The 27,837-nt window shown below is 32.3% G+C and overlaps 1 protein-coding gene across 1 annotated transcript; it reads right to left on the reverse strand.

Annotated features, from left to right (window-relative positions):
• Nucleotides 1-466: 466 nt before the first annotated feature.
• On the reverse strand, nt 467-27,539 carry LOC132907351 (eIF-2-alpha kinase GCN2). The gene is made up of 14 exons (XM_060960367.1): nt 27,170-27,539; nt 23,966-24,135; nt 14,232-14,493; nt 10,900-11,140; nt 10,505-10,800; nt 9,570-9,944; nt 8,274-8,789; nt 7,601-7,764; nt 6,644-7,077; nt 5,832-6,108; nt 5,253-5,766; nt 4,312-4,794; nt 3,249-4,135; nt 467-705 (listed from the first exon to the last, which is right to left on the reverse strand). Exons 1-14 carry the CDS (start codon nt 27,221-27,223, stop codon nt 579-581), a joined length of 4,800 nt encoding a protein of 1,599 aa, XP_060816350.1. The 5' UTR covers nt 27,224-27,539; the 3' UTR covers nt 467-578.
• Nucleotides 27,540-27,837: the final 298 nt, after the last annotated feature.

Genomic DNA, 27,837 nt, shown 5'->3' on the forward strand with positions numbered 1-27,837 from the left:
TACAGTACGATTCTTTTTCTATTAAAGTATTTCGTAAATTTTTTATTATGCGCATTACATGTAATATTACGTATTATATTGTTCTAGAGCATAACCTATAATTTTCGCGAAAAGATATGCTTATAAATATTATACAGAACTTTACTCGTGTCTGTTATAATATGTAAGTATGTACATATATACTTACTTACAATGAATGGAAAATTTTAAATAATTTTTGTAATAATAAAAATGGAGAAAAAAGTTGGTTATCATAGAATGAATTATAACCAAGTTTATTCTCAAATATTTTTTATAACACCTTCCTCTATTTCAATTTTTTCAGTAATTAAAATGAAAATATTTTTAATTATATTGTATTTAAAATATTTATATTTATCTTACTCTCTTTCATTGCAACTTTATTGAAAGGAAGACAAAGAAAGGTCTACAGGAATAAAAAATTTCAGAAAAATGAATGAATGTAAAAAAAAGAACGATTTATTTTATTAAAAATCAGTTTGTAACTTTAGTTAAATATTTCTCCGTCTATGACATTTCATGTTCATATGTTTATGTTTTGTGTAGAAAAATTTAGTTTATAAGAGAGTCATATATTGATTATTGATTAAACTATATAGAATTAATACAGGTCTTTGTTTCTCTTTCCTTACTTCTTGCATTTCTTCACATATCTCCTTTATGTACTTTTTATGTCTTGGATGTCTAAAAGAGCAGACAAAAATCTTTGTTAATAAAAATCTATAAATTAGTTTTAAATAAGTATTAACCCTTTGCAGTCAGCATATTTTTCTGGTAATATTATCAATTAATTGAAGTTTATATTTCATGTCACTTTTGACATAAAAAAATTATTTTGGGACAAATATATTTTATTGCATATTACTTATAGTGTACAAAAATTAAAAAATTTTAATTTTGTAAAGTAATATTTGTTAAATTAGAGAAGTTAATCAGTGATATTTGTTAAAAGAATCACCGATATGGAGTTTCTGAATACAAGTACCGCAATAGGTGCATGTTTCTCATTTTCCTCCAGGAACTCTTCTGATCGAATTTAGTGCACAATCTTGTTTACTTCTTGAATGAAGTATATGGAGTGCATTATTTAATTTAATTTCTGCATGTGAGATTGAAGATTGCGTTCTAGATGAACGGCCTGACCGAAAATATTTTACTAATTGTATTTTCAATAATTCTACTAATTTGCAATTAATAGTTTTATAGATTTTGTACGTTTTAGCGATTTTTTATGGTTATTTTATTTTATGGCTTTATATATTACATACGATTTGATAATGTACATTTCCATATCCCCCCGATTTCTTAAGGAAACAGTACGTTGGTGCATATTGGTCAGCGCGACCTACTGCTTGTATTTTTTTCATATAATTTATAGCGATAATAGGCCTTGTTATACCTACTGTATCATCACAACATATGTTTCTTTTAATGGATTGTTTTCTTGCTTCATCATAGGTAGTAAGAAAAGTTACAACTCGTTTGCGCTTTCGCGCAGAGTAACGTATTATTTCTCTTATATGCCACAGTAGACTTTCCCAAAAATTTAAGTTATTTAATTGCAGTTGGAAAATATTTTCCATTTGGCATTATAGTATCAGTTAAATGAATTTTTAATTTCAGCTCATTAGTGTAAGTGGCATACTTGTAAAGTAGCTTCTATTAAATAACCTTCAACATTTTGAATGTTAATCAGTATTTTTTTAATCAATGTCAATGGAATTCGAGAATTAATCGGAAGTCCTAGTTTGAACGGCTTCTTAATTAACAAACTATTATAATAGGGTAAGATTGAATAAACATAACCAATGTTCACATCTGTTAATACTTAAATTCGTATTAATATTCCATTTAGCATGTTTGTTTGGATTGTATGTTACAAACGTTATACTCTCTTTAAATTTTACTACAAATTCATGTACACAAATACCTTTACCAGGTATGTTCTGCAAAATTTGTGTTGATATATTGTAGAAAACTGTCTGCCTTTTAAGTAGAGATTCTCAAATTTTTGCCTTACGAAAGATTGATGTATAGATGTAATATCCAAAGAATTTGTCTTTTATGAAGATGTCTGAATAGATTGATCAGTACTTTGATATACTTGCAAATAGCACTGTTTCCATATTAAGATTACACCAACATAAGTTATAAATTTTTTATGTCCCATCCATCTACGAATACCAAATTAATTTTTTGAACAGCCACTTTTCACTTATCTTCCTTTTTGCATACTCATTTATCTCTTGTATTATATTCTTTATCAATATATCAATAAAATATACTTTAAAAATCCAATAGTTCTTTTATACTCTGTGATACTTGTGCATCTATTGTTCATGGAGAAGTTTTAAAATCAAAAGTAAATGGCAAATAGCCTTAATATTCTGTAATATTCTTCACCACTTCCACTTAAATTTTCTATTTCTTCTGCATGCTCCTCTTTATTCTTGTCACCATCCTCATCAGAACTTTCAGCCTTTATTATCTTTCATTTTTTGACAGAAATTATATTACTGTCACTAGTTTCACTATCATTATTTAAATTAGAAATTTTCATATTTTCATCATACATTTCAAATTCAAAGCCATCATCACTTTCAATAGTATGAAAATTATTATTATACTTCTTTGTCATTTTTAGGAATCATTTTAGGAATAGGTTTATACTGATAAAATACACTTAACATCAAATATTATAATCTTGCACATAGAATATCAGAGAATATCTTGAATTACCTTCCTTAGCACATAAAATTAATTACAAATTGTTTCTTCGATACAAAAATGTACTGGATATCCAAATGAAATTATTTTTAAAAACTAAATTGCAAGATTTCTTAGAAATACTTAAAAAGAGATGGTAAAGTAATAAATATTTACAATATCTTTTCAATATACCTATGTTACCTTTTCTTCACAGAAAAAGATTATATCGCCATAGTGATGCCATCCGACTTTAAAGACAGATTTTAAATAACGTTACTATGGCGATATCCAACGGCAAAGGGTTAAAATTATTGTAAATTTGTGCTATAATAAAAGCACTTCAGAAATTCTATTCTATTATACATAATATCTTTTTCTTATATACAGATACACAAACAGAATTTAATTTATAGCATTGAAATAAAATTTGACCAAATTAAGAATCATTAATTTTTTAAATTTCATTTCTTAATATGATTTTATAAATAAATAAGTAATAAATAATAACAACAACTTACTTGTCTATGATAATTTGTATACTTTTTAGAAAATCTTGGTCTTCTTCATCAATTTCTAAGAAACTAATTATTGTTCTTATAACACTCATTTCTAAAAATAACGCAAATATTTCAATTGGGATTTTATGTGAAATCCTCTGGAAATACGTAGACATCTGCGCAACCATAGAATTTTTTAGACTTCTTCTAGAACTACCAGAAAGTTTGTCTCTTTCGGATAAAATAAAATTAATATTGACATTAACTGGATTGTTATTACTCAAAAAACAATCATTTGTTACTGTTTTGCTTTCAGATCTATTTAGAACAGGTATCGAATTATCTAATCTTTGAAAAAATTCTCCAACTTCTTGATTACTCATTCTTTTTTCTTGATACCTATCACGTTCCCAACTTTGAATTCTTATGTTTCCTTTTTCTCCGGCTTTTAAAAGAATAACGTGACTGATAGAGTTTTCTCGACAATATTCAAGGATTTCTTCAAGGGAAACCAGATCTAAAATTGTAACTTTGAGTCCAAGACTCCATAATTCTTTTAAGAGATCGATCATCTCCTTTTCTCGATGATGATTGCTCATACAAGAAATGGCAACGTCGATACCGTATCTATATTCTAAAGATTCTGAAGTTTCCGAGACTGCAGAAACAAGTTTTTCTAGTGAGATACTAATTCCAGCGCCATATTGTTTAATTTCTTTACTGGCCATTCCTGTACGTTCAAGAATTTTTTTAAAAGAAGAAAGCATTTTATCGTAACGACCTCCTGCTGCTATTACTTCTTCTCCACCTTTTTTTTTACGCCGCTTAACTTCGTAAGTAATTTGATAAATTATACCACTATGTTGATTTATATTGTGCACTAGAAGAGGTACAACCAGTACAGGCCACTGTTAAAGAAGAGAAAGAATTCAAATTTTATTACACCTTTATATAATATTTGTATGTTTACCTTTAGAATAAAAACTATAAGATGATATATGTAACGAAAGAAACTTCTTTAATTACAAATAATTATTTTAGTTACATTTTAAATATGATTTTATTAATATAGTACAGTATTTACCTTTACTCCAAGTGTTTCAATATTTTCCATAACTATCTCAATTTCCTTCAGTCCTTCTCTAGCTAAAGCAGCAGCATCTCCTTTTCTTCGTGTAATTGTTTTTAAAACACTATGAATTTTAGCAACAGAACTTTCCGTTTCAAACAAATTGAATAATGTCTCCATAGCCTGATCAGTCAAACATAAACTTATTAAATGCGTCTGTATTTGAAACTTTGTAAATTTTCCATCACGTGCATCTCGAAGAATTGAATAAATATCTTGATATTTTTCTTTATCTACTCCACAATACATTAATACAGCTTGTAGTAAAGAGGTGTGGTTCAAACGAATAGTAAAATTTCGTTCTTGCAATGGAGGTAATTCATTGATGATTTCCCAGACAATGTATATTAATTCACCTTCCATTAGAAGATTGTCAGGAGTAGGATCTATTATATCAAATGCGCATTCATAAAGTTCTCTAGGATGAAAGCCCAAAACCTAAAAATAATATGAAATATAGAAACTTTGTTAACTTATATAATATTTAAGTACTTAAAAAAATCAATGCTTTATTCCTTAATTGCTTTTAGAATACAATAAGAAATAAACATAAATTTTTTTAATTTTTAAAATAATAGATAAACATAAAACTGTAATCATAGAATTTTGTCTAGCAGAAATTACAAAATATTTATTGTAGAAACTCATACTAGTCTTTATTTAAAAGTTAAAGTATTTAGATATTAGATTTACTTAATTATTATCAAGATAATAAATTACAATTCTAGGAGCTTAACTATGTACCTGTGTTGATTGTTTTTCTTCCCTATTAATTTTCAACATTATATAATTATTTTAATTATTTGTTGACTTTTAAAACATTAAATTTTATTTTTTTTTATCTTGTATTAATAGAGTAATTTTACGATGATATAAACTGTTTAGTAAAATCATACCTTTTTTTCTCTAAAGACTCTTTCAATTGCATATCTTCTAATATGTGGAACATTATTCCATACTATGTATCTTGCAAACGCAGCGCGTAAATCATGAGGGATACAAACAATGTTTCCATTACGAGTCATTAATTTTACACTGGAAGTTGAAAAGCTACAGAATTGATGCGATTTTGGTATCAATAGAGGAGTTCCTAAGTAAACACCACCATGTCTCTGAAAAACCTCGATTACTTTGCTTTTAACTCCTTCTTGATGTTTTCTCCAAGCAATAAAGTTAGTATGCCCCCTACTAGGTAAATTCATATCGTAAGTAATATCGTCTGCAGGACTAACTTCCTGAGTAAAACAGCATGAAATCAAATATTTATATGCTTTGCTTTGATTATTTGAAAGAGTGCGTCGGATCATTTCTTGCAATTCCGTCTCTTCAAGTCGTGCAGGAGGCAAATATTCCGAAGAAAGGAGTTCTTGAGCAGTGGGCCGTTGACTAGGATCATGATTTAATAACCACCTGTAATAACCGAGAATTAATAAACACGTATTTTAAATTAATTTATTTTAATCTGTACTACATGCCGTAAGATATGAATTTGTCGTGACATATCAGCTTGTTGTATTTCTGATGGAAGTATAATTTCTTTCGATCGTAAATTAAGTAAAACTTTAATTCGTTCCATTCCTGTAGTTAGAGGTTTGTAACACATTTCAAACAATATTATTCCAAGACTATAAATATCAACTTTTTGATTGTAAATAGCTTTTGCTGCTTTTGTTGTAAGTTCCGGAGCTACATAAAGTGCTGTGCCTACTTGTCCTGTAAGAGATCCAACATCTTCTGTGCCAAAACTAATCCCTGAAATATATTACATAATACATTATATATAGAGTGTTCTACTACAGGTGTAAAAAATTTAAGGGGTGACTCTTAAAGTTAAAATAAGATGAAAATCAAGAATAAAAAAATTACGTTTTAGGCTTTATTTTTAGTTATTGACAATTAAAAATTATCCTAAATATCCCTGTGCGCGAGCAAACCTCCTTACACGAAGATAAAGTACATCAGCCTAAGCAGCGAAGTGCACAGAGATGCTCAAATCGAACTATACATGGGCAGCAGCTTATGTCGTACAAATCGTAGAGAAGAGGATTGTGACATTTGTAAACCGTGTAAACACATCGCTGCGCAACGTTTTGTAAGGAACATCGTAGATTAAACATCATACCTGCCTACTCTAAAAAACAAAGCCGGAAACGCAATTCTTTTATTTTTGATTTTCATCTTATTTTAGCTTCAATAAAATATTTTTACACTTGTAGCCAAACACTCTGTACGTGAAAATACCTATAGAATAATAGTACATAAATATCGTCGCTGTGGAGATATTTACCTTTTTCAAAACCTTGACATTCTTTATCAGTTTCCATTGTTTGTACAAAAGATGAAAGTATATTTGTAGTTGCTAAACCAAAATCTCCGATCTTTACATGGTCATTACTATCCAAAAATATATTTACTGGTTTTAGATCTCTATGTATCATTCCTTGTTGGTGAATATGTGCTAGACCTTCCACAATTTCTCGAAATAATCTCCACACTCTTTCTTGATCTTCATAAACTCCATTATCAATTGCTGTCCGAAGAGTACTCTTTTCACAGAATTCCATTTGAATATACATAAATTGAATTTCTCTGACTGTTTCTTTTGATTCATTCATATCCCCATTTTCATCACTTTTTATATTTGATGCAGATGCTTGATAGTTTGTATCTCCTACAAATTCTATGCTATCGGAAGAATCCATTCTCAGAAGATTCTGCATTCTGGAAAATTTGTTACAAATTATTCGTAACAACATAAGGTTCAATTAATATAAATTATATATGTATATATGTTGTGAATATATACTTCAATATGCTCAATTTTTAAGTTTCTATGGACAAAAATTATACATCTTATTCTATACTTTAAGATGTGTTCAATTACACATAATTTTTTCATTTTTTTAATTCTAATAAATTAATTATATAAAGTAATAAATTATTGTATGCTTTCTAAATTTTGGAATATATAATTGAATGGAAATTAATTGTTAATTTGTTTGTTAATTTTAGATTTTTAACACTTGATACGTAAATTTCGTACCTATTTATATATCTGTTCAAAAAAGAATCTGTTTCTTGAATGTAAACAATTCTGTCACTAATATTTTTGTTTTAGAATAAAATTTATGTAATTTTAATCTTTATATATTTCCAAATTCATGATTTATTTTTATGAGAAAGTATTTTTGTAATATAAAGATATGTCACCTACAAATCGTCATTTCAAAAATGAATCTCTTACAAAAACGCACAATCTTCATCACTGTCAGTGTCACTCGATGCATCACTGTTATCCTCATCGCTATCAGCTGGAAGTGTTGTATTTGTTCGAGATTTGTATGAAACATTCCATTCAACCTCGTGTATTGGTGGTGCTAATTTTTCAATATCATCCGTTATTAAATGCTAGAAGATAATTATAGATTAAAGGAAAAATTATTCACGAAATTATCAGGACTAATCAACAATCGTATCTGATATCAAAATTAATTATTAGGTTGTCCCAAAAGTTTCTTTTGTTTTATAAGGAAATAATAAATGCACAACATTTTTTGTTTTATATTATTTTATTAAATTATGTATGATCCATTTTTTTAGAATAGAACAACAGAATTATTTCCTTATAAAACGAAAGAAATTTTTTGGGACAATCTAATATTTATATAAAAGTAGATTTTTATAAATCATTACATGGTATGTAACACACTAAATGTTAAGAAATTAGTTACTACATAAAATCTTAAATATTATAATACTATTTAAAAATGAAACAGATACAGACTATCACAATGTTTTGGAAAACAAATAAAAAATAAAATAAAATTTTAACGATTAAATTTCAAATTCAAATATCTAGGAATCCAATGATCAAATTAAAAAATTAAGTAATAAAATAATATAGATATAACAATTACATTAAGCAGCTCTGGACTCTTTTTTTCAGAAAATGTCATGGATGCATGTTCTTCTACTGCATCGGTTATTATAGCACTTTCTATCCATGAATTGTAATATCGTACTACATTTTCATGATTCATCCGAGATAACAATTTCACCTCTCTGGTAATTTTTTTGTGAAGTTGTTTATTTTTTGGGTTCAATTCTATCCTTTTAATAGCATAAATTCCACCATCTAATTTATTTTTCACTTTTAGAACATCGCCGAAAGCACCTCTACCAAGCCATTCAAGAATTTCGAATTCATTTGTAATTCTTGAATGACCTCCTAATGGAGGTACATATTGTCTAATATCTGTATCTGGTTCTTCTGGTTCATGATTCTCTTGTTCATCTCTCCTTGGTATTTTTGGGGGCGATAATGCATGGCTTAAAGGCGCCTTTATAAACGAATGTTGTAACAGTTGTTCGGCTGACCAACGTTTTCTTTCATCATTGATAAGGCACTTTAGTAAGAAATCTTGAAGATCAAGCTAAAACAATTAAAAAATTGATTCCTTTATGAGAAGAAATGAGTAAAATGTGATTCATTTGTTTCTTCTTACTTAAATATTTATTTAAAATAATTATACTTAGATAGAAATCATTTGCTTTAAATTAGTATTTAATTTGGTTATTTATAGGCGTGCTGTGGAAATTATGTTGTTTACAAAATGTAAATAATGAACAGATTCAAGTCTGAAGACAAAATAATATAACTAGTATTTCATATCTAAGATCATTTGATTATTATTCGAATTAACTAAACAGAGGTAATAGGAATTTTTTAACAACATGCACATGTCATATACATCATATAAATACATGATATTATCAATTTTTGTTGAAGTTGAAGTGTAGAATAAATAAAGAATCTGTTAATATGTAATTTCTTATTTAAACCTTTTACTTAAAATTTTACTGAAATAAAATGCATAATTACTTATTAGCAAACGTCTGCATTTCACATCTATAAAGCTTTATTACTAAACAGTAAAGTGAAATTGATTGTATGTTTACTAAATAAAGGCATAGGTCTCTACATTTAAATTGTAAAGTATGCTAAATAACGTCCGTGTAATAAACATGTAGTCTAGAGTACAATAAATATTATTATATTTAATAAATTAAGTATTTTTGGTTACCCTCAAATATTTTTTATTATAATAATTTCTTTCTATATGTTGTATATTTAGCTATATTAAATTTTCTTTTTTATTTATATTTTATATTAAATATTCCGATTATTTGTATTTGTATGTAGAGAAACACACCTGTACAATTTTTGTTGGATCAATTTTATCTCCAGAAACTATGATTCCTTTTAATAAAGAAAACATAAGAACACCAAAACGGTAGATATCTGCCTTTTTTCCACCTCTGCCTTGTACACTCGGAAAATCTGGTTCAGGCTTGATTATTGTACATGTCTGATAAATATCAGACAATCTTTTATTTAAAGAATAATCTGATAATCTAACTATTCCTGTGTTATCAATATAGATACTGGTATCACGTAGATCTTTGTGGACAACATTATTCTCATGGAGATATCTTAAAGCAGAAAGGATGCCAGTTGCCAAATATCGCAGAAAATCGATGTCTACTGCGATATTTTCCAGTAAAAAAAAGGAGCAACTCGTACCTATCTAAAATCCGATAATTAACATATATGACAGCATACATGAAACTTTAGTTTTTAAAAAATTAAATCATAAAAATTAAATCAATTCATATTATTGGAACGATCAAATTATGTTATATAAAAGTTGCTATTATTAGAAAATGCATGTTTGTATTTGTATTTACAGATATAATAATTTTATAATTTTTTCGAAATAAATGAACTTTATCATAAATATTGAAATGTTAAAATAGCTGTAGAATAAGGCTTATTTAAACGTATAAAATTTAAGCTATTTAACTTAATTAGTGAAACTTATTTCAGGAAATATATTTTATACAATACAGTGGGCCTCCGTATAACGCAAAGAATAAGTTCCACGTTATAGGAAACAGCTTTATATGATACGAACCACATGTATTATGTATGTGGACTATGAGTGTGATGTTATACAAATTTTACGAAGTCCCTTATATTTTACATAGTTCTTCAATTTACTCACTTTTAGAAAAATTAATTCAAATAATTATAATTACAAATACTGTATCTTTGGTCTGAATTATAACTAAATATTATCATACCTACCACAAATTCTTGAAGAACATAAATAAGTACATCATCTTCCTCCTGCAGATACTTCATATTTAAATAATGTACAAGATTTGGATGATGTAATTTATGTAAATGATTTACTTCTTGTTCTAAACTTCCTACTTGTTTCATGATATGTTGAATATTATTTTCTTCAATTTTATTATTTACTTTTAATGTCCATTCACTAATTGCAAACAATTCTCCAGTTGTCATATCCACACCTGCATAAACGACCGATCCCTTAGTACTATGACCCATACATTTTGCTCTGTACACTTGTCGTTCACCTATAATTATTATACATTATAAAAATTAGTAAAATTGAATTATTTTTTTAATACACAAGTTTGAGACAACAGACTAAAGTTATCTACCAAAGTATATACCTTTATTATGATCAAAGTGTAATAATTTTGTGCCCCTATGTTCGCACAGAAAACCGTCAGAACTTTCAGAACTACTAGCACATCTTCTTCGAGAATAAATCCGTGATCTCTCTTGCGGAGATGATGGTATTGATTGAGAGGGATTATTTGATCGATCACAATATAAACGAATAGATTCTTTTCGATTACGAAGTTCAGCTTTTAAAGCTTCCTGCCTTTTTTGGATTTCATCCTGCAATACCTGCAATTATTTTTGTAGATACAATATCTGAATTAAAACAGATATATTTTTGAAATGACCAATAATAATATGATTAATAAGTAGAACAGTAGTAGCCTACAGAAATTGTAATTTGAACATTAAAAACAAGAAAGGTAAAAGGATGTTTGACTTGCCATGTTTATTAATTAAAATAATTGTAATTGCAGTATTATCGAAATAAGTTTTTTCAATGAAAATTTATAGATTTTTTTATAAATTGACGAATATAATTATTATTAAAATTACTATTTCCGCCAGTGAGACCGTCCGAGAGAGCCTCGGCATTGACGAGGTTTATAGAATTTATGGTACGACAAACGCGAAAGAAGTAACGCTGTATTCTTGTGTTCATGTTTTCCTTATCTTCAATATGATGCATCTTAATTTGTATAATAAATTATGTACAAAAAATTACAGTCATATCTAGTCATGTATAACTAAAATCTTCAGAACACCTACACTTCCAGAATGGACATATTTACCGAGTCATGCATCATTCAATTAATTTTGTCTATTTTTTACTATTTTAGATTTATAGCTTGAACCAATTGTGTGTAATATCTTGTGTGTATATATCTTTGCATATTTTTTAGTCCTATGATATATGTATACATATAAGATAAACGCAAAACATGAGTCATTTCATCAGAAGAATTAGTATTTTTTTTTAAATTTGATATGTTACATTCATCAAAATATTATCAGTGGATAAGTACAATTTTCCAGATAAGAATGAATTGAAATGCAACCCTCTAAGTATCTTTCATTTCAAGTATGTACTACATCAAACGTTGTCCAATTCTTAAGTCGGGTTGATATAAAAAATTTGATAACAAGTATGTATGAACAAATATATATATACACATATAGTGAAATAATTAATTATTTAAGAAGCTATTACTTACCACCTTTTTATGTAATTACTCGCATCTTTGTCGAGGATACATTTCTTCACCTAGGACAGTTTCTTAAGATTCTTTAGGCACACTTGTTCATAGTAGAGTTTCAGTTATTAACTTGCAATTATATATACGGTGTCTGACTTCCGGCATATAGTAACAAATTAATGTGTTTGGTTTCCTTCTTGTCTAACAACGGATTCTTTTCTGATTTGGTGATGACGCTGTTTTTTATCATTCCATTTTCCGTTTGTTGTACTTCATCTTCAATTTATTCACAGATCGATAAGATAAGACCATTTTTGAATTTCATCTACGGACACTATTTACTGAATAATTGTGGCAATTATTTCTTTGACCTCAGTAATACTGAATATATTTGAAACATGCTCCACCTTTGTTTCTTGCTTTATGGTTTCTTTCTTCATAACGTTGTTTAGAAATCGCTCCCATGAAAACTGATTATTAAAAGGTAATATATCGTCTCAAGCTTTTTTTAACAAATCAGTGTGAGGAAAATCTAAGATTTTTCTTAGCGTATGATGATGAAACAAAGTGTTGAATTTTGTTACTATTTTCTGGTTCCTCGGTTGAAAGAAGGAGTTCGTGGTATTTTCAAAAAGGTACACGACGTCGACATCATAGTCGGTATTTAATCTGTCCAGTGTTAGAATATGAGAGACACAATTGCATGCCAATAACGACATTCGTCTGCAAGTTCATTTTTCCAATTGAACTTTTTACAATGGATTTGGAATGATTTTACAAACAATCAGCAAATATACATTGCAATTCATCAAAGTCTGTTTTCTAGTTTTGGACACAACGGTAATTCATTTGACATGTTTGAGCGCTTTCGGTTTCTCGTATCTATGAATAAAAAGATGTAATTTATAAACTCCACTTGCATTTACACAAAATTCGTTACTCGATCTTCTTGTATTTGGCTTTCAAATGCCCTTTTTTCAATCGTACGAATTAACGTTCGATTTAGAAGAGTTTTTCACAACAAAGATGTTTCATCTATTTTGTAAATGTGGTTTAGATCTATGTACATTTTAGTCTTTAAGGCATTGTAGGATATCTTTGACAAATTTTGACTCTATATCATTGCTTGGTGTTTTTTAAATCTCCATATCGAACCGTTGCCAGTTGAAAGTGTCGAAGGGTCGCCAAATTTACCGCTTGATTCGTTTGCCTTTTTTCAATAATAATATACTTAAAGAAGTATTGATAAGTAATTAAAGAAATGGAAATGATCTCGAAATCTCCGGAAACCTTCCGCTTATAAGAAAATTATTATGGCTTCCTTCAGAGATATTCAAAGTGATTAAAGTTATTATCCCACCCTATTTGTATCCTCATATGAAATTATAAAATGTAATATTAAAATTTCGCTGTATCTATACTTAATAATTTGTACGTGTCTAATGGATAATTTAAATTAATTGAAAAACATGTAACTTTACTTTTAAATAAATTAGATTATTAGATTAATAAATTAAAATTAATACAAAAATATTGTGAAAAAAGTATCAACTTTAAAAATAACAAATTGTATACAATTGCTTCGTTATATATTTATGATTTTTTACAATCAGCAATTATTATACAATATTTTCAAATACACATATTTAATTTATTTTCTACAATAGAATCCTTGAACAAAAATATTCAAAATACCAAAATATTTATTTTTATCATAATGCAAAATTAATTTGTAAAAACAGTAAGGTAATCTCAAAAATTAAGATTAATAAAGACTTCTTATATTCATATGGCACTAAAACTTTCATGGTTCTTAATTTTTAATTTTCAACGATTTATAATCACAACAAAGATAATTATTTTAGAAGTTATTGCTTTTATAATAGATAGAATACGAGAATTACAGAATATGTTTTACTCGTTTCATCATAAGTTACATTAATAAAATGATCGATCCAAAATTCGTAAAAATAGCATCTTTTAAAATTATGTGTCTTTATAAAACTGGCAGGTCAAACATCCTTGTAATGTAGTAATTTATTTATATTCATTGATTCATATAATTTGCCCTTTTGAAGGAATAGATTGTTGCAGTACAGAATGATGTAGGACAATAAGCTTTAGACAGTAATCTCAGCTATTCATTTTATTACAATATGATTTATATAATGTGCATATCTAACCTGTCTTTCTTTATCTTCTTTCAACTGCTTTTCCAACATTTCATATTCGATCTTTTCTTGGCGTCGTGAAACCATTTCTTCATAAAAGCTACTGTAACTTGGTTTATTATTCTCGTGTAAATATTTCTGAACATGTTGCGTTAATTCAAAGATCATTACTTCTCCCTGTAATTGTTTTGTTAGCTCCACTAATTCGGCATACAATACTGCAACTTGTTGATGAGATAAGCCTCTGCTATTTTTCAACTCTATGTTTGGTACTCTGCAAGTTATGTAATAAAAAGCGTAAAAACAGTTTTAGTAGTAAAGATCATATAACTTTAAGTTATATCGATTAGATTTAATATACGAGGGTGAATCAAATATAAACGAGACTTTTGTTTCTGAGCGCGTAAATTTAAAGGGAGCGAGCGGCCGCTTCTAGTGTGCATTGGTTGGGATGTCAGGAGTGGGGAGAGCAGGCCGTTGTCCAGTTCAGACACGTTTGGCGGTAGTATTCAAGATGTCAGAGCAACAAGTACACCTCTCAGTTGCGCAACGCATTATTATTAAATTTCTCACACATGAAGGCGTCAAACCAATAGAAATTCTGCAAAGATTGACTGCACAGTTCGGGGATCAGACACTGTCAAGGGCTCGCGTGTTTGCCTGGCATAAGAAGTTCAAGGAAGGACGTGAACTGGTTGAAAATGTGGAACATGATCGTCGTCCTCGAACCAGCATTACGGAGGAGAACATTCGCACAATAAATGCTGCTTATTACTGTGAGCTTTTGAGGGAGGCAAAGGTTGCTTATCGTTCGAAAAGGCGTAACCAACCGATTCGAGACGTCATTCTCCTCCACGACAACGCCAGGCCTCATACAACAGCTCTAACCTGCACAACATTAGAGGAAATAAGGTGGACTCCACTTGATCATCCTCCCTACAGTCCTGACCTATCGCCCTGCGATTTCCATCTCTTCGGACCGCTTAAAGAAGCACTAGGAGGACAACGATTCCAAGACGACGCGGCGGTGGAGGCCTTTGTGCGCAATTGGCTTCTGACACAGCACTCTTCTTTTTACGATGCTGGGATCAAAAATCTCCCAATCCGCTGGGAAAAATGCATTTCCAAAGCAGGAGACTATGTTGAAAAATAATATGTGCTTGGCTATGTTATTTCACTGAATAAAATTATTTTAAAAATAAAGTCTCGTTTATATTTGAGTCACCCTCGTACATTCACATTTGGTTAAATTATATTAGTCTAAAATTTAAACATTAAATTTCACCCATCTATTTTCACAATTATCCTACCTTGTACAATTCTCACATTTATATTTCCGAAACATGTTTATATCTATGTATGTGTGTGTGTATGTATAACATGTAGTCACGTATGTATAATGTCTGGAAATGTCCAGATTCTGCATATTAATCAAAATTTTTTCGCTCTAATTTCAAATTAAAAAAAAAAAATTAAAGTATTAGGTTGTCCCAAAGTTTGTATCGTTTTATAAGGAAATAACAGATGCACAACATTTTATATTTTATATTATTTTATCGAAATATATCTGATTCATTTTGTAATAGACAATATATACAATTCAATAAAATAATATGAAACAAAAAATATTGTGCAACTACTATTTCCTTATAAAATGAAATAAACTTTTGGGACAATTTAATATTTAACAACCATTTAGCTTCCAATTCAGATATATGTAACATATTTTATTGAGGACTGATATTTCACTATAAAATATACAACAAATGTATTGACATAATATAGAAAATTTCGAGAATAATTACATATTTACATTAGCTAGTCATGAAAAATTGCGATTCAAATTATTGGGTTAGCAACTAAGTGATTGCGGATTTTGTCATTAGATGGTATTGACAAAATCCGCAATCACTTAGTTGCCAACCCAATATATATAATGTTAAACAGACTCCTATGTGCAGTCTATTTTATTTCATATTACTAGCATTACCTATCTTGATCAAGATATTTTATATCAATAAAACGAGGATGTCGGGAGATAATGAATGAAAAAAATCTGGAGATAAGAATAGAAGAAATACGCAAATCACCTTGAAATATGGAAATCTTGAAGATCTTCCTGTATTTGATGAGTAAAAGTATTATTCTAATCCACCCTACTTATTTCCCAAAATAAACTCTCTACCCGTTTTGATTTGCACGCGTTTCTAAGTCACACTGACAATGGACGATTCTATGTCCTTTTTGCTTTTACTATTTGCGCCAAGTAGAAGAATTTGAAAAGAGCTTAGTGTCATTTGGGATACAAAAATTATCAATTTCGAATTCATATTAGCATTCATATTAATATTTAAATACTAAATTCATACTTTTAGCTATTTTCTATGTTTAAATTTTTAAAAAATAATGATTTGTATAGAATAATTAAATTCTAACAGTTTTACTACAATATTTTTTAACCCTTTCGCTCCTAACGCCGGATATATCCAGCATCCACTATGAGACATGATAAAATCGTTTGTTCTTTGTGAGTTATTGTTATTATTTATACAGGATCTGGTACTATTATAGGGCCCTATTAAGATTATTCGGTGTATGTGGAATTAAAGAAACGCGTGGGTAAATTGTAAGGTATTGTAAGTATATATATTGTGAATAATAAAGTACAAAATGTGGAATACAATGTAAGCTGATCCAGATCCTCTCGTTAGGAATGTTACCCTGAGACTAAAAGAACCGCCGAAACCAACGTCGTACGTGTACCGCTTATGGTCTGTCATCGACGCATTCTTTTGTCTACGCGCTATCGATGACCTTAGCGCTTGAGAAACCGAAGACCAGATGTAGAGTTTTCTTAGAAGTAGCGATCACTTCAACAGGCCCGAACATAAAGATTGTGATAAATCAAAAAGTATTGTTGTTACGTTCCGTGACTCCCTACACAAACTAGACTCCACACCTCAGGCAAGATGGCTATCAGATGTCTAAACACCCTTATTGCGGACCCTCAATAATCTTAATCGGGTTGGCTCGGTAGTGGTCCTAGCTGCTTAACGCCTCGATCCAAGATGCTAGTTGCCATCTGAATTGTTGCCGTCCGAATAATGCCGTCATCGCTGAGGCAGAGTCTTGATGTGAAGTGGACGAGAAAGTGTCGAAGGAGGTGTCGGATGAGGTGTCGGATGAGGTGTCGGATGAGGTGTTGAGAGTGTCGAGAATTCGGCTGCTAGTGATGTCCCGAGTCTGGATTCAAGTTTCAGACTCATGCAACAGCGTGTGGCGTCGTTTCCCGCACATACGACAGGATCCGGCGGTGCAATGGAGAAGTGCGCGTCCTCTCCTCAGGCAGTTGGTGCACACTGATACCTCATTGGCGGCTATAAGGCGTTCTCTGACGGGTTTCGCCTTGAAGATATTGCAGCTCCAAATTCCATGTGGTTCACGGCAGATAGGACAAGATGACGGAGAGTGCGACGTGACGAATGCGTGCCCTTGTGTTTGACGTGTTGATCCTGTAGGTTCTAATATATTGCAGCGCTCGTTCAGAAATTGTTTAGTTCTTCAACTATTGGGAAGGGTGTGTTTTTTGTCCTTTCCTTCCATCTTAATTCGGTCTCGCGATCTAACTTGGACGTGAGTAAATTCAGCAGCACTGTATCTGCGGTCGGTTGTCTGAGGCCGTATAGTGAGCTTCTACCTTGGTTGAATAGGATTGTAGATCACGATATGATGTTCGCTGTAAAGGAGCTATATCAAACAATTCTTTTAAATGTTTAGCCACGATTTTAGCCGGTTGATTGTATCTTTTTCCAATATCTCCCAGATGACCGAGTAATTGGCTGCTGTATTGTCTAGCAATACTATAGCGTGAACAGCCTCTTGTGTTAAGCAAGAGCGGAGATACATTAATCGTTTACAGTCGTCAATACGTGGGTTTTCATGAACTGTGTAGCGAAATTGATTCGCGAACCCTGGCCAATCTTGGTGGGCTCCCGAAAAGATAAGTAGTTGAATCTTCGGTAAATCGACGGAATCCGAAAATGATGTGCCCGGTGAATTTGGTTTATTACTTTCGGTTGTCTCTCCTATTCGTGTGTTTGCATTATCAATGATGTCGAACGCGCGTCCCTTACAGTTATAGAACGCCTGTTTTAAATTTCTGCATTGGTTGACCCTCGTCCACATCGTCCAATTCGCCTTTATTTTTCCTAAACGTTGCAAATTCTGCTTCTAAGACGTCTAAATTACATCGAATGGTAGTTGCTGACCTTCCTTCATTATAGTTATCAAGAGCCGCTTGAAATGCTCCTAATTTTCTCCTGAACACTTCTCGTTTCAGTGTATTACGACCGTTCACGGAGAGACGCGATCGCGAGGAAAACGCGTCAACGAGAGATGTAAATTCTTGCTACGATTCGGATAATCGACGCCGCGAATTAGTCGTTCCCCTGTTTCGATTAAGAGGTAGTTTAAATGAGTTTAACACTGAATTAACAGGGTTAATATAAACTTGTATATTTAACAATATTCAATATTATAATAAAAATCGTCACAAATTATTTAGCGATGAATACAATTAATATGTTACAGAAATTCGACCCGACTTTAGGATATCTCTCGATGTATTTGTTAGACTAAGCGACTTTAATTTTATTCATCAGAACCTCTTGATGCATGCCGTTTGAATCTTCAAATGAGACTGATCGAACTTCGACCTTTTGTCTTCTCTGGTGGACGACCCCCACTACGCACGGGTCACGTCACCGTTATGATCACGTATGCTACCTTCTTTGTGTGGATAAAATAACGGACCGAAGGCGAATGGATATTTCTAGAACTCGCTGCTTGATAAAAAATATGCGCTTGTCGCTATACTGTATATTTTTCGTCGGTCATATAAGACAATCTGTCTGCGACACTGTAGTATTACGAGAGACGGTTAGGGACACGGCCTATGGTAAGCCTCGTGGTGTAACACAGTGTTAAATGTTTAATGCGCTCTTCTTGACTAGGGGCCATGGTGAGTTTCGATAAAATGAACGAGCTTATTTGTAGTTGCGAGATTGACGTTGTTATGGCGTTAGGCTGTTGCTCGTTATCCTGAGAGATTTCAACGCTCATTTCACGGAATGGGGAAACCCCAGGACCAAAGTGTGCGGCCGTGCGGGGGTCTTGGACTCCTGCAGGTGAACAGGGACTCGGCCAGTACCTGCGTAGCGTGGAGGAGGTGCTCCATCGTGGACATCACATGGGCCACCCCCGACGCGTTCAGACGGATTTCAGGCTGGACTGTGGCCGAGGGGGTGGAGATATGACGGCAATATGCGACGCATTCAAGCCACGAACCATGCTGGGCACCGGACGAAGCAGAGCCGTGTATTGGTGGACTCCCGATATCGCGGTGCTAAGGCCAAGATGCGCTCAGGCCCGAAGACGGTACCAGACGTCCGCCGCAAACGACGCCGCGACGCGGGAAAAGTCTCTATGTACTACCGGACGTACCGCGAGCTACGGCGCTCGCTGCAAAAGGAGATCAAGATCGCGAAGTGCCTGGTCGGACTTAGTCGAAGCAGTCAAGTCCGATCTATGAGGAAGGCCATACAGGACGGCGACGCAAAAATTTCGCGCGAAGGGCCCCACGGCTACGACGGAGATGAACATCGAGGAGAAATAGTCGCGGGAAACAACCCGGACGGTGGAGTGGACGGACGATTGGGAAGTCACGGAGGAAGAGCTGTGGGAGGCGATTAGAAGAATGGCCTCCCGCGACGTGGCGCCGGGTCCGGACGAGATCCCGGGCCGGATCTTGGGGGAAGCGATGGGGGTCATGGTTCTCAAACTTCGGTGCCTCTATAGGAGATATCTGAGGCAGGGAGTCTACAGCGGACGGTGAGGCTGGTCTTGCTCCGTAAAGAGGGTCGACCGACGACCTTACCGCCGGCGTACCGGCCGATTTACCTGCTGGACGATGTCGGCAAACTCCTCGAGAGAGTCGTCGCCGCCCATCTGGAGCGACACATGTCGGGGCAGGTGCCGTGTTGGCACGAAAGCCATCTGGTTTTACGACAAGAACAGGCGAGGGACACCTCCGTCTGGTCTCAGAATAAGCATGGCAGGGGAAGCTGTCGGAGTGAGATCGCGAATGAAGTATCTGGCCTCACATCGACAGCCAGTGGACGTTCGGGGCGCACTTCGACTCCCTGGTCCCGAACGTGTCGGCGGCGGCCAAAGTCTTGTGCGGCCTGCTGCGGAACATCGGCGGGGCTGGACTGTATGAGGGCGTCGTTCAGTTCGAATGATGTACGGGGCTCCGGTATGGGCGGACGATCTGATGGTGAGTCGCCGCAGCATCCTGTTCCTAAAAAAGCTGCACAGGATGATCGCCATCAGAATCGTCAGTGGATACCGAACGATGTCGCACGCGTCGGCGACTATTCTGGCCGCGTTTCCTCCGTGGGAGCTCCGGGCGTTGGCACTCAAGCGGAGGTATACCCACTTGAGAGCGCTGGATCCCAGGAAGGACGCGGCCGAGCAGGCGGCCACAGACGACCTGAGAACCGTCGAGGAGGATGCGTGGGTCCAGTGGCGGTCTCAGCTAATCAACAAAGGAGGTGAACATCGAGGCGTGGAGGAGGTCCTCCCAAGTTGGGAGACATGGAGGAGCCGCCGCGGTCTCCCGCTGACCCACAAGATGACTCAGGTGCTCACGAAACACGGCGTGTTCAGCGACTACCTGATGAAGATCGGACGCGAGGCGGCGGATATCTGTCACCACTGCATGGAGGGCAGGGACACGGCGCAGCACAAGCTGGAATTTTGTCCGGCATGAAAGCTGCTCCGCTACACCCTGCGTCTCGTCATAGACGAGAGATTGGCCTCATCAGTGATCGTGGAGATGATGCTGGGCGGGCCGCAGGAGTACGAGGCTGTCCGCTCCTTCTGCGAGCATGTTAGTATGCTCGTAAAGGAGCGGGCAGAGAGGGAGAGAGAGAGAGAGAGAGAGAGAGAAACTCTCACTCTTGTAGGGTAACGCGGTGGAGGTTGATGGCGGTCAAGCGGCTGAGGGCCGCTCCACCACCGCCCCCCTCGGGCCGCGACTAGCAAGGCAATGATCTTCCCTAGCGTCAAATTAATTTATTAGGGAAATTTGCAGGATTGCCTCGATCAAAAGGATGCGGGGAGTGCACCGGCAGTAATTCTCAAGAGGTCCCGGGGCACTCCTGTCACACGCGTAGGCAGGCCATCGTGGAGTTTTAATCGGTAAGAGTTCGACAGCTCAACAGCTGAGTGTCCATGAGGATTTCTCCACTACAAAAAAAAAAAAAAAAAGAAAAAAAGAAAAAGAAAAAGGTTGTTGCTTGTTACTATGCAGTGGGAGGTTGCGTGGGTGTGCTTCGCGTTGAAAATGTTTCCTTCCCGAAGTTGATCCTTTGCTTGTTGGGACTTGCTGCGTTAATGATAATGGTGGAGTCATGTAGCACTGTTTGATTGGAGTTAGGTGGGGCTGCTGTGTCACTGATGTGTACACTGTTTCATTTAACGGTTTAGTGCATATGAATCCGACTCGAAGGACCAAATGTTCGACCGTTCGCGGAGAGACACGGTACTTAGCGCCAACGAGAGTAGTAAATTCTCGTTACGATACGATAATCGATACTACGAATCAGTCGATCCCTTATTTCAGTTAAGATAATAGAGGTGGCTGAAATGATGATAACACTTAGTTAATAGGTTAAAATATATGCTTTATTTCAATAACCTTTAAAATTTAAGTATTTACGCGTGGTACGTATAGATATGTTTTCAGTGAAGTTAAGATGATGACTGATGAAAGAATGGAAAATCAGTCAAGACGTTGGCTGGTCTAAAAACGTAAAACCAGAAGCTTCCGCTCGTCTGCAAATATGTTAGCCATAAAATGGCACGATAAAAAAGAGGTTTTCATGATTTCAACAATACATACAGAAGAATTTGTGGATGATACCAAAACACTACAGTGCATAAGAAATTTTACAGAAACCATCTTGTATATAAGACTATGATAAATTGATGGGTGCTATAGACAGGACAGACATGGTCATCAACACTATAAATTCTACCCGCAAAACAACAAAATGGTACAAAAAATATTTCTTCCATATGATTGATATGTGCTTATGGAATTCATATTATCTATACAAATTGGAAACCAACAAAACAATATCAACTACAAAATTTCAACTGAAATTAATAGATCAAATTTGAAAGAAATATCAGAAAAAACATCCCGTCATCTTATTACACTCGGAAATAATTACTTATCAAGACTCAATGGAAGACATTTTCCTTCACTTGATGAAGCTACAGGAAAAAATAGATCACACGAAGTTGTGTTGTGTGTGCGAAAAATAATAAGAGATGAGAATTTCGTTATTAATGTCAAGAATGTGATGTTGGGTTGTGCGTGTTTCCATGTTTCAAAACATATCATATTAAATTAAATTATTAATAACTGTATATTATTCTTTCATTATTTTCAATCATTGATCAGACTCTTTACACCCACTAAATAAGTTTATATCTTTTATGTAGAAATTATAAGTATATTGTTTTAAAGAAAAGTCCCTTTTCTTTCAAGATAAATTGTCCACGCGCAATGTGTACACTTTCGGCGTGGCGTCCAGTTCAGTGTCGGCGTTACGGCGGACCGAACCGCCGTAGCGAAAGGATTAATATTCAATACTTATTATTACAGCATTATAGCGAATTTTTCCTTAACACTGACTGCCACGCCGAAATCACATGTTTCGCTCAGGACGCCACGGGAGTATTTTTATTATTCAAAGCATATAATGGCAAAATAATAATAAATTGAAGATGTAAGACAACATTGTTCCCCAATGGACCGTTTATTTTATTGGTGGCCACGGGTGACCACCATGGCGCCTTGGTAACAGTTGATAGCGACGTATTATAACAAGGCTTCGTTTATTTCAACAAACCATTCGCATTCGTAAGCAAGACGTCCAGAATATATTGTTGAAACGTGTAGAAGATATTAGTAAACGGTATTTGCTCATTCTATACATAATGATAAGGTATCTTCACACTTCTAACTTCAATTATACGATTATAAAGCAGCATTTACGATTATTTTCTAAGGTATGTTTATAATAATATTCGTAGATTAACCCTCAAAGATATGGATACAAACACAGCGCACCGTTAGATGCAAGATTTGTTGTCATTTATTTTTATTGATGTTCTAATAAACATGTTTAATTGTTCAATGGGCCACTTTTTATTTCAAAGTATCTCCTATTTATCGGTTATATTCAAAATGCCCTAACTGTCAATTTGCATTCAATTTTTACAATTGTAAGAAGTTCAAGCGGTCCGGTCACCAATGACCACCGTGGCGTCACAGGAGAAACTGTGGCCGGTCATATATGACCAACGTGGCAGTCAAAGTGTTAATCTGTTTTCTAACATAACAATTGAATGTCGAACGAAATTTTGAATGTCGATAAAAAGCGACATGTTATACGTGTGTGTATATAAATTGTAAAATATGTTATAGAACTCTATTATCAATAACAAATGTTTTCTATTACTTCATATAAATAAGATATAGGGTATAAAACTATAATTAAAAAAAGGAAAATACGAGTATAATGAGGGAAGATCCTAAACCTGCTGCTTTTTCACTCATTTTTTACAATTGTTTTAGATCATAATTATATTATAATAATTAATATTATACTTACTCATCAGGATACTTATCACTGCACATTACGTGTAGATCAATTTGTGCATACACTTTAGCTGGACCTGACATGCCTTTCTGAGGCATCAAAGTGATTACTATGTCTAATGGTTGCCATTTCCGTCTATTTTTTTCATGACGTAAATCGCGGAGTTCATCTCCAAAGATGCTCTATAAGAACAATAAACTGCCGATTTTAACAGAACTTAAGAATGACACATTTTTCGAAAAATATTTGACGCGTATGTTTTTTAGATGCCAGCATTTATGTAAGTAGCCTCCAAAGTTGGAGATTGGAAATATACTTCATGGGGTATCTTGCAAAATATTAGATTTAGGACACCTATACTCATGTAAACATTGCTCGTTTTTAAACAAGAAATTTAACTACGTAAACAACATTAAAAAGAGTATTTGTTTGTAAAATATAATAAAAATTATATTGTTAATTTATGTTGTAAAGTACTGATACATTTTCATGAAAATTTACATAAGGTACTCCAAATTATTGGCACAACCTGGATCTTTGTATAAAGTTCTTTGTAAATCTGTAAAGAATGTGATTCCCTATTTAATTTTTATGTAAAATATAACCGTCGACTCTAAAGTTTATGTATATTATAAATCATAAATTTTTAAAATAGTTATAATAAAGAAAAAAAAGTAAAATGCACATAAGGGTCCGTTTTCGGTGGAAAAAAGGCACACTTACGATCTTGTAGCATAAATTTATTATAACATTTTATTTAATATTTATTGTGCAATCCTTCCTTTTATAAGAACTTTCAGACGATTATACGTTGAATGTACAAATTTTTAGATTCTTCTTTTTTACATTCTTCAAGGAGTAGTTTCTCCAGATCTAGCTTAGACGTAATATAATGTAATAGGATTTAGGACTGAGGATTGTGAAGGAGTCATTAAGATATACGGCGTATTAAAAATGATCCATTGTCTAACAATATAAGTTGTGTGTTTGAGATTATTATCTTGTTAAAAATAATAATCTTGTCCTAAAAAATTTCATTTTTCCACACTTTTACTTTAAAATATTTAAATAATCATATTTGTTCATGGTATTTTCAATCAAAAGAAGCTCTCCTACATCAGATAAGTGCTTCACCATCCCCTTGTTTGATGGTTTGAACAATTTTTTTCATCTAATCTATTATTCGATTTTCTAACTAAAACCCGTTCGTCACATTGAAAAATAATAAATTTATTTTGGTCTCTATTTTGTGGGAATGCTGTATTTTCGTGCACATAATTAATAGCGAACTCTAACAATTTTTTTTTTTATTAATTTTGCTAATCCATGGTTTTCGTCCTGCAACTCTTAGTTCATATCTAATAGTTTTGAATGTTCTTCGAATTATTACTGGGTGCATTTCAGTGTTAGATTCGTTTTTTACTATCCCAGCTATTTCCGAGAATGTAGTTTTAGATTTTTTTTTTATTATATTCACTATTTTTTTTTCTTCTCGGTCTCTAAGCTTCTGAGGACGTCCGCTTCGTGTAGCATTTATTGGATCTTTTTTGCCAAAAAATCGTTTAATCACATTTCTCACGGTAAAATGACTTCTGTTAATAACTTTTCTTTTAACATTTAAAAGTTATTAACTTAATAACTTTAAGTACTAATTTCTATTTCTGCATAAGATTCTTCTTACTTGTATAAATTTAACACAATCTTTCTTTCAGCAGTTTTTCTTCTTTTTACAAAATATTCTAACTTTAATATATGACGATCAGTTTGGATGGAAAAACTTCCCGCGATATAACAAGTGTGCTAACATTGGAAATATTTAAGTAGAATACACGTTATAACAAATTTTTAAAGTACGTCAATATTTTTGTTTTACTGAAAATTTCAAAATTATTTCAGTTAAAATGGACGTGTATGTGTATTTGATTTTTTTCTTTATTATAACTATTTCTAAAATTCATGATTCATAGTATACTTGAACTTTAGAATTGACAGTTATACTTTACAAAAATATTAAATAGAGAATCACATTCCTTACAGATTTACAAAGAATTTCATACAAAGATCCAAGCTGTGCAAATACTTTTATTTGACATTGTATATAAACTTCAAACATTTTATACAAAATACATTTAGTTTTACCATATGTTTTATGTGCCAAAATATGTAATAATGTGCTCTGCGACATGTGAAAGCCATAAATATTAACATTAAATGTAAATACATAAAACATTGATCAGTACTCTGATATTCAAATCATACGAGTACTAGCTTTTGCTTTTAATCGTTACTTTAAACAAAAATTGAATTTTATTTCTAAACAAATCCATGTATAAATACATTACAGTACAGAGTCAAATGTACTTAAAAAGAAAATATGGATTCTGGTGAATTTTTATATTCTTAACTAACTACTTTAATGGCTTTACATAAATCAATTATAGCTTGTAATTTCCACAAAATAATCTAAACTAAATTTTCATGCTTAAACTAGAAGCAAAACTAGTAATTTTAAATAAGAACCAATAAATAAAGATGATTTATATTCATCTTCATTGTTTATGTTCTTTATTAGCTTTAAAGATACTTGAAAAATATGTTACAGAAATAAAGGCATTGATTTCAAAATATTTTTCCACATTAGTATACAAAACTATAATACAATTAACTATTCATTTTAAAAATTAAATTATCAAAAATTATTTATATAAATGATATTATTTAACTTCAAGTAAAGATCAAATGATTTCCTATCAGTGTATATGTGTGTGTATAATAATCACAATTATGTATGTTATAAATAATATATACAATATATAGACAAAAATTAAGCAGTATAAATAAAATTACAATTCAGCACCAATTATATTAATATAGATATATATTCATTCCCCAATTTTATTTGTTATAATGTAATTTTATTTCCTATATCATTTTAATCCATTTATGTTTACACTCATATTAAATTCGAACATATTCATACACTACACTCATCGGAATACATTTATATTTATTACACATCCTTTATTTAAAAAAAAAATACGAACAATTTGTAGGCATGCATAAAATACGAAAATCTGAATCTTTATCTATTCATAACTTATATAAAAAGTCATATAAAATTTAATTTACTAGAAATAAATGTGTATATTCCATTATGGTACAAAAAACATACAACATTAAATAAATAAATTTTTATCTATTTATATCATGACGTACCTTCAGAACCTCGATTTCGTTTTTCTGTCGATCTTTAGACGACTCACAGGACATATTTTCATTATTCAATTTTTAAATACTCTTCAAGAATTACGAATAACTTAGTTTAACTCATTGTTTAACATTTAACCTCAAACTTTATTACAGCGTTCAAGTGAAACTAAACACTAAACACTCACTGTTTAAATGATTTCACATTACTATTCACTGAAAATTCTGTTGAAAATATGATTCCACATATTTTTTATAACTTAAAAAGATACCAAATATAAATTCACCGATAATCTCATGTTTTGATTGTGTCGGTGTTAAACAAGTAGTTTAACTTAACGACAAGAATAAAAATACATAATACAACTGCTCAGTGTTCACCAATAAACCACAAAACATATAATCTTTTAGTAGAATATCGAGCACGTGATTACCGTTTCAGTATTGCGCGAAATTTGAAATATAATTTTTGTATTTCAATTATGTACATACATATATTATTAGATATTAGTAATTATAATTAATAGTTATAGTAATAATATGACATAATATTAAATCCAGAATATATTTTCAAAGTAAAGAACTAACGTTTTTTTACTCTATTTATGTAATTGTTGTGTTCGTATATTTATATGAATGGATATTTATGGAAATAAAAATTCATAATAAATTTATAT

Source organism: Bombus pascuorum, chromosome 5 (assembly GCF_905332965.1).
Source record: "Bombus pascuorum chromosome 5, iyBomPasc1.1, whole genome shotgun sequence".
Taxonomy (NCBI): Eukaryota; Metazoa; Arthropoda; class Insecta; order Hymenoptera; family Apidae; genus Bombus; species Bombus pascuorum.

Excerpts from the sequence above, each read along its gene's own strand:
- LOC132907351 (XM_060960367.1), bottom strand. The coding sequence starts at position 27,223 with ATGTCCTGTGAGTCGTCTAAAGATCGACAGAAAAACGAAATCGAGGTT. Across the intron at positions 24,136-27,169 it reads ACGAAATCGAGGTTCTGAAG|AGCATCTTTGGAGATGAACT; the intron begins GTACGTCATGAT and ends TTGTTCTTATAG. Across the intron at positions 4,795-5,252 it reads GAGTCTTTAGAGAAAAAAAG|GTTTTGGGCTTTCATCCTAG; the intron begins GTATGATTTTAC and ends TATTATTTTTAG.